Raw genomic sequence first — 7,500 nt, 5'->3', positions numbered from 1 at the left:
TTGATGCACATCTTGGTGTTTTCGTCCAGCATTTTTTATTATGTGATATCTCAAAATACACCTAAAAATAGAAGGATGTAAACATAGCTACTGGTTGATCTGTTAATCCATCTTTATTACTTAATGTGTATGACAGAGAGGTGTTGATCTGCTGCTGTCTCCTGCAGGTGTGTGTGTGTGTGTGTGTGTGTGTGTGTGTGTGTGTGTGTGTGTGTGTGTGTGTGGTCATGTAATCTCTGCTCTAACACCTGTCTGTGTGTCAGAAAGCCGCTCATCACTACAGTAGAGAAGCAGCTGCTGGGAGAACACATGACCTCCATCCTGCAGAAAGGTCTGGATCCCGAGTACAGATCACAGACTGGAGACGTAATGAAACACACACGAGCTCGGCTGACGGTGTGTGTGTGTGTGTGTGTGTGTGTGTGTGTGTGTGTGCAGGCCTGCAGATGCTGCTGGATGAGAACCGTGTGTGTGAGCTGACTCTTCTCTACGAGCTCTTCAGTAAAGTCAAGGGAGGGCTGACTGTGCTGCTGCAGGCCTGGAGAGAATACATCAAGGTACGCTCTCACCAAACCACAACAATGCATTTAGTCGTTTAACTGATGCTTTTATCCAAAGCCAAATATAAATCATGACGATAGAAGCAATCAAAAAGCAATATTATTAGGTGTGCAACGGTACAAAAATGATCCGTGCAGGTCTTTTGGTTCTGTATGTGTTTGTGTGTTGAACAAAGACACGGAAATAAATGCTGTTTCTCTTTAGCATGACGTGACAGATATATAAACTCCTCGGTTCTGACGCCATCGTGATCATCTCTTTCTATTTATTGCTAGTTTTAATGCAAAATAAACTTGAATGAACATCTCACATAATCACTCAATCAGTGTTTCAGTTACAAAACTTCACTAAAACAGCTCGTGAACAAAATCTCATGTAGCTTTTCTTTTACCAGCGTCTGCAGCTCGCTGTTTATTAGAGAAATGAAGTCTGATGAAGAGCATTTTGTGAAATGTTAGGCTATACTATATCAACAACAAATAGAAATAGTATCATTTAAATGTAAAAACCATTGAAATGTATGCATACAATTTTTTAAGATTAAATAGAATGAATAAACTTTTTAAGTCTCATTGATTCAGTTGAGTATCATCAGCGTAGCAGTGATATGAGAAGCCATGTTTCTGAATGAAAGAAGCTAAAGATGTCGTGCAGACGAGAGGAGAAGTGGTCCAAGCACTGAGCCCTGAGGCATATTCTATCATTAGAATTGAGTTAGGTTCATGTCCCATGAAGTTATCATCTACATTTCCTACCATAAATATATCAACAAATATAATCAATTTCTGATTAGTTATATGCATTGCTAAGAACTTCATTTGGACAAGTTTAAAGGTGATTTTCTCAATGTTTAGATTTATTTGCTCCCTCAGATTCCAGATTTTCTAATAGCTGTATCTCAGACAGATGTTGTCCGATCCTAACAAACCAGACATCAGTAGAGAGACGGTTTATTCAGGTGATGTGTATCTCATAGTAAAGCTGATAACCAGAGTGTTGGTCCTGCAGAGCTTCGGAGGAGAGATCGTGAGTTCTCCGGAGAGAGATAAAGAGATGGTTCAGGAGCTGCTGGACTTCAAGGACAAGATGGACCACGTGACGCAGCGCTGCTTCCAGAGGAACGACAGCTTCATCAACGCCATGAAAGAGGCCTTCGAGAGCTTCATCAACAAGAGACCCAACAAACCCGCCGAGCTCATCGGTGAGATCCGTACAGGACCTCGTCTGCGCTCTCTGAGGAAACGCTCGAGCTGACGATTGATTTGAACTGAAGAGAAAGTGCATGCATTCTGATCAAATCCAGATAATCACCATTAACAGCTTCAACATTATTACACAGCCCTAATAATACTTAATATCAGCAGCAAAATCTGGCATGAAATTACTAGTAAGATATGATCATCAAGGCTGCTTTTATTTGATCAAAAATACTGTAAAAATATTATCTGAAGTATTATTCTAATGTAAAGCAGCTGTTTTCTCTGTGAATGTGTTAAACTCATTTATTTCTATTCGTTACAGTCTTCAGTGTCACATGATCTTCAGAAATCATTCTAATATACTGATTTACTGATCAACAAACATTTCTGATTGTTATCAATGTTGAAAACTCATATATCTCATTTTCATGATTCACAGATGAATAGAAAATTCAGAAGAACATTGTAAATGTCTTTGGATGAGTTTAAAGGGCTCTTGATGAATAAACCTGACCTTCTGATCTGCTCTGGTCTCCTCAGCGAAGTACGTGGACTCTAAGCTACGGGCGGGAAATAAAGAGGCCACCGAGGAGGAGCTGGAGAGGATTCTGGACAAGATCATGATCATCTTCCGCTTCATCCACGGTGACCTGGACTCCAGCTTCACTTTACATGAGCGTCTCACAGAGAAGGAGCTGAACTCATCCTGTGTGTGTGTGTGTGTGTGTGTGTGTGTGTGTGTGTGTGTGTGTGTGTGTCTGTGTGTGTGTCTGTGTGTGTCTGTGTGTGTCTGTGTGTGTGTGTGTGTGTGTGTGTGTGTGTGTGTGTGTGTGTGTGTGTGTGTGTGTGTGTGTGTGTGTGTGTGTGCTGCAGGGAAGGACGTGTTCGAGGCCTTCTATAAGAAGGATCTGGCCAAGCGTCTTCTGGTGGGGAAGAGTGCTTCGGTGGATGCGGAGAAGTCCATGCTGTCCAAACTCAAACACGGTTCGTTCTTCATCTGGCTTCTCATTGGTCATCAGACGGTTGCCGTGGAAACACCACCATTCAGTTTCCCGGCAGCGAGGTCACGGGATCGTGCAAACAGGAAGTGATCAGATTGCTGTGGTTGAGTTGCTTTTTTCTGTCAGTAAAACAATAATTCAGTAAAAACACAAGTCAGTTTCACTTTGACTAGTTAACCTGAGTTCTTTTTTTTCTGATCGCACACAACAAGCAGAATAACTAACTAAAACTAGAGGTAAAATAGAAATGTTACATGAACTACTATTTTTTTCAGTTTTTAAAATTAAGGAAAATATAAAATAAACAATTTGTGGCAACCTTCTAACAAAAATATGTTAGAACATTTTGCTAATGTTTAATCTTTTATATGTAGAAAATGTTTGACATGTGTTGAACATACATTACAATTACATACAAAATAGAAACTAAAAAAAATTATAAAAGCACATAAGAAATGACTAATAATTAAAATGGATAAAGAGTATTAATATACACTATAACGGTGTATAATCAAAAGACTGTCCCCAAACTCTCCTCATTGGTCGATCTGTTCAGGATGTGATTCTGATTGGTTCTTCCAGTGGAGCAGAAACAACACAATGCATCTTTAACTGTTGTCCATTAGTTTTTTCTGTACTTGTTCTCTGACGTGTGTGTGTGTGTGTGTGTGTGTGTGTGTGTGTGTGTGTGTGTGTGTGTGTGTGTGTGTGTGTGTGTGTGTGTGTGTGTGCGCGTGTAGAGTGTGGAGCAGCGTTCACCAGTAAACTCGAGGGGATGTTCAAAGACATGGAGCTCTCCAAAGACATCATGATCCAGTTCAAACAGGTGTGTGTGTGTGTGTGAGAGAGAAAAATACACACTGCTAAAAACGCACACACACTTCATTTTTAGTAGATATGCAGACAGATTTCTATAGATAAATACACAGATGGAACTGAAGTAAGTGTTTGTCAGGATTTCCTGTGAGGTGCTGCAGCTCTCCCGCTCAGTCGGAGCTCGTCACACGTGGTTTGATGTGTGAAGTGTGTTTGATCTGTGTGTCATATGAGAGTCCTAATGTTTTGTGTGTGTGTGTGTGTGTGTGTGTGTGTGTTCAGTACATGCAGAACCAGAGTGATCCCAGCAACATCGAGCTGACCGTCAACATCCTGACGATGGGCTACTGGCCCTCATACACACCAATGGACGTCCATCTGCCTGCTGAGGTGTGTGTGTGTGTGTATGAGTGTATGAGTGTGTGTGTGTGTGTACTGTGGTGGACATTCAATGCCCTGACTAATTTTTATCAGTATGTGTTTGTGGTTAATACAAACGGCCTAAATGATGAATGTGTGTGTGTGTTTCAGATGGTGAAGCTTCAGGAGGTGTTTAAGCTCTTCTATCTGGGGAAACACAGTGGCCGTAAACTGCAGTGGCAGGCCACACTTGGTCACGCAGTGTTGAAGACTGAATTTAAAGAGGTACACACACACACACACACACACACACACACACAATAAAACCATAAGAACATCAAATAGAGACATAGCACTGCATATGTACACTGACTTATTCCTTATTGCTATATACATTTATAAGAAGTCTTAGACTAAAAAAGTGTGTGTGTGTGTGTCTCTGCAGGGAAAGAAGGAGCTGCAGGTGTCTTTGTTTCAGACTCTCGTCCTGCTGATGTTCAACGAGACTGATGAGTGTTCAGTGGAGGACATCCGCTCAGCCACAGGCATTGGTACAGTGTGTGTGTGTGTGTGTGTGTGTGTGTGTGTGTGTGTGTGTGTGAGAGGTCAGTAACACTGGTGTGTGTGTGTGTGTGTCACAGAGGACGGCGAGCTCAAGCGTACACTGCAGTCTCTGGCCTGTGGAAAAGCCAGAGTGCTGAATAAATCTCCTCGAGGGAAGGATGTAGAAGATGGAGACCGCTTTCACTTCAACAGCGACTTCAGACACAAACTCTTCCGCATCAAGATCAACCAGATCCAGATGAAGGAGACGGTGAGAGTGTGTGTGTGTGTTCATTCCCAGACACAGAGATCATAAAGCATAAGCAGCTCTGAGGAGAAGTTACGAAAATCAAAGAGTTTGAAGAGCGTCGGTCGTTGTTGTGGTTGAGTGGACATGAGGTGAGCTGATGGTCATGTGACGTGTGGTCAGGTGGAGGAGCAGGTGAGCACCACAGAGCGTGTGTTCCAGGACCGTCAGTATCAGATCGACGCAGCGGTGGTCAGGATCATGAAGATGAGGAAGACTCTGAGCCACAACCTGCTCGTGTCTGAACTCTACAACCAGCTCAAGTTCCCCGTCAAGGTGACGCCTCTCACAGAGACACACACACAGAGAGACACACACACACACAGATACAGAGACACACAGACATACAAACACACACACAGATAGACGTAAACACAGACACACACACACACACACACACACACACACACACAGCTGTTGTCTGATCTCTCAAGTTCCGATCAGCTCAAGTTCCCTATAAAGGTGACTCCTTTCACACACACAGGACACACTCTCTCTCTCTCTCTCTCTTACTCACACACACACACACACACACACACACACACACATTCAAACCATTCAGTCTTTTTTTTTGCAAAACATTCAGCTGTAGTTGAATATCAAGAACAAAAATCAGCCGGCTTTAAAAAACCTGTGAACGGATTTAAGAGCAGATTCTGGATACACTGAGACTTCATTACATGAAGAATAAATATTAGACAAACAAACAGAATCTGATTTCTGAACGGAACGATTCAGTGACTCACTCCAGATTGACTCGTTCATCACAGGACGAATCAGTGTTTCAGAATGAATCTCTTTAATGAATGATTCAAAGACAGATACATTTTAACAGCTCTGTTTCACCACCAGAAGAGAGAGATGTGGACAGGAACTGATTCATTTTAATTTTACAACAAGCATCTGATTCAGGAATTGGAATTGATTCTTGATTCCCAAACCTAGTCCTTCAGGCCCAGGAGCCCGGAGATTCTGACCATCATTCAGGCTGTGATTTAATCAATGAAATAGATGCAGTTTAATATTCACATTCAGTTCGTTTTAGTCTTGAATCATTTAAATTGTCTCTGCAGCCGGCGGATCTGAAGAAGCGCATCGAGTCTCTGATCGACCGGGATTATATGGAACGAGACAAAGAAAACCCCAACCAGTACCACTATGTGGCGTAAGAGCCGTGACCCTTGACCTCCACGCTCCGCACAAGGGCTCCTGGGCCGGATGGGTCATGTGACGCGACACCACAGACGCTCGGCACTCTGGGATACTGGCTATTTTAGCATGATTGCGAATGATTTTCACTAAAGATGCACTTTTCTTTGACTCCTCTGTGTTGTGTTGGAGTTTAGAGTGTGTGTGAGACTGTGTGTGTGTGACTGTGTGTGACTGTGTGAGACTGTGTGTGTGTGTGTGTGTGTGTGTGTGTGTGTGTGTGTGTGTGTGTGTGTGTGTGTGTGAGTGTGTGATCTGTCACTCATCACCTGTATTCTGTCACCTATACAGTTTTGTAGAGCAGAGGATTCTATTCTTTGTAAGTGGGCAAAGATATGAAAGAATAAATCATATTTAAGATATTAAGACTCTTTTATTTGCTGTTATTTTTCATTCTGTGTATGATGAAAGAAAACATGCAGCTTGTTATATTTATCATTAAAAAAACCAATGAAGTCAGAATTGTGAAAAGTTGCAATTCCATTTTTAATTCCATGCCATGAAAAAATAGAATTCTGAGAAATAAACTTTAATTATAAACTAATTAAAATGTGAAGAAATACATAATTTTTACAATGTGGTGGAAATAAGCTTTCATAGATTGAGGCATCACAAAAAAGCCATATTTAAGCAATTGCTATGAATATAATGCAACAAAAAAAGAGTCTTCTAGCTCTTAATATACTCTATGCAAAAGACAAATATTAATGCGTGTGGTATGACTGTGTTTCGGTGCTGTCTGGACACACACTCCCAGACTAATGTGATTTGCTGCCTCATTCACAGAGTAATTCCTTAAAGAAACAAATTATAGCTCTGAGCGTCCGAGAGCGTGACACACACACACACACACGCTCACAGAACCAGATCCAGAAGAGGAGCGGAGCTGGTGTGTGTGTGTAGTTTGTTTATATAACACATCTCATGCACAGCGGTCTTTCAAAGTGCTTTACATAAAAGGAAGTAAAATTGCCATTAAAATAACAATCACAACAATAAAAAGAAATTGATTTAAAATGAATTTAAGGCAATACATATGTTTAAATTCAGAACTTCATCTATTTTTGCTAAATGTATAAATATGTAAATTCATATATAATGATACCATTTAAATAGTGATTTTTTTAATACAGTTAAATGATACGATAAATAAATAATAACATGTTTACATTTTAAATGATCATTTAATGTGACACTGGAGCACAGATATGTTTGTATTATATATTTTATTCATTTTTCTTTTATGTCAAAAAACATTATATTAAGTAGAGATCACGTTTAAAGATATTTAGTACATTTCCTATCGTAAATATATCAAAACTTCATTTCTGATTAGTAATATTCATTGCTAAGAACTTCATTTGGGCGACTTTAAAGTGATTTCCTCGTGTTTTTCTCCCTCAGATACTGTCCGATCAGAACAAACCAGAAAATCAATGGAAAGATTGTTTAGAAATCTCAGTGTTAAAACATGTTCCTTGACAGTAAACCTGATTAATATCAG

The 7,500-nt window shown here is 40.5% G+C and overlaps 1 protein-coding gene across 2 annotated transcripts in view; it reads left to right on the top strand.

Moving 5' to 3' along the window:
* cul4a (cullin 4A) overlaps positions 1-6,358 on the top strand; it is an 11,449-nt gene extending 5,091 nt beyond the window's left edge. The window contains exons 9-20 of one of the 2 annotated variants that reach the window (XM_043245979.1): positions 264-331; positions 439-557; positions 1,570-1,762; positions 2,301-2,405; positions 2,634-2,744; positions 3,502-3,587; positions 3,869-3,967; positions 4,109-4,222; positions 4,383-4,488; positions 4,579-4,751; positions 4,911-5,063; positions 5,861-6,358. In XM_043245979.1, the coding sequence (XP_043101914.1) occupies positions 264-331; positions 439-557; positions 1,570-1,762; positions 2,301-2,405; positions 2,634-2,744; positions 3,502-3,587; positions 3,869-3,967; positions 4,109-4,222; positions 4,383-4,488; positions 4,579-4,751; positions 4,911-5,063; positions 5,861-5,956 (1,423 nt within the window). In that variant the 3' untranslated portion in view covers positions 5,957-6,358. Of the gene's footprint in view, positions 1-263; positions 332-438; positions 558-1,569; positions 1,763-2,300; positions 2,406-2,633; positions 2,745-3,501; positions 3,588-3,859; positions 3,968-4,108; positions 4,223-4,382; positions 4,489-4,578; positions 4,752-4,910; positions 5,064-5,860 lie in introns of both variants that reach the window. The other variant, XM_043245978.1, reaches the window with a different exon arrangement.
* The last annotated feature ends 1,142 nt before the right edge of the window (positions 6,359-7,500 follow it).

This window comes from Puntigrus tetrazona, chromosome 1, assembly GCF_018831695.1.
Source record: "Puntigrus tetrazona isolate hp1 chromosome 1, ASM1883169v1, whole genome shotgun sequence".
In the NCBI taxonomy this organism is placed as follows: domain Eukaryota; kingdom Metazoa; phylum Chordata; class Actinopteri; order Cypriniformes; family Cyprinidae; genus Puntigrus; species Puntigrus tetrazona.
The sequence above is the reverse complement of the archived record's forward strand: the minus strand, read 5'-3'. Positions and strand labels throughout refer to the sequence as shown.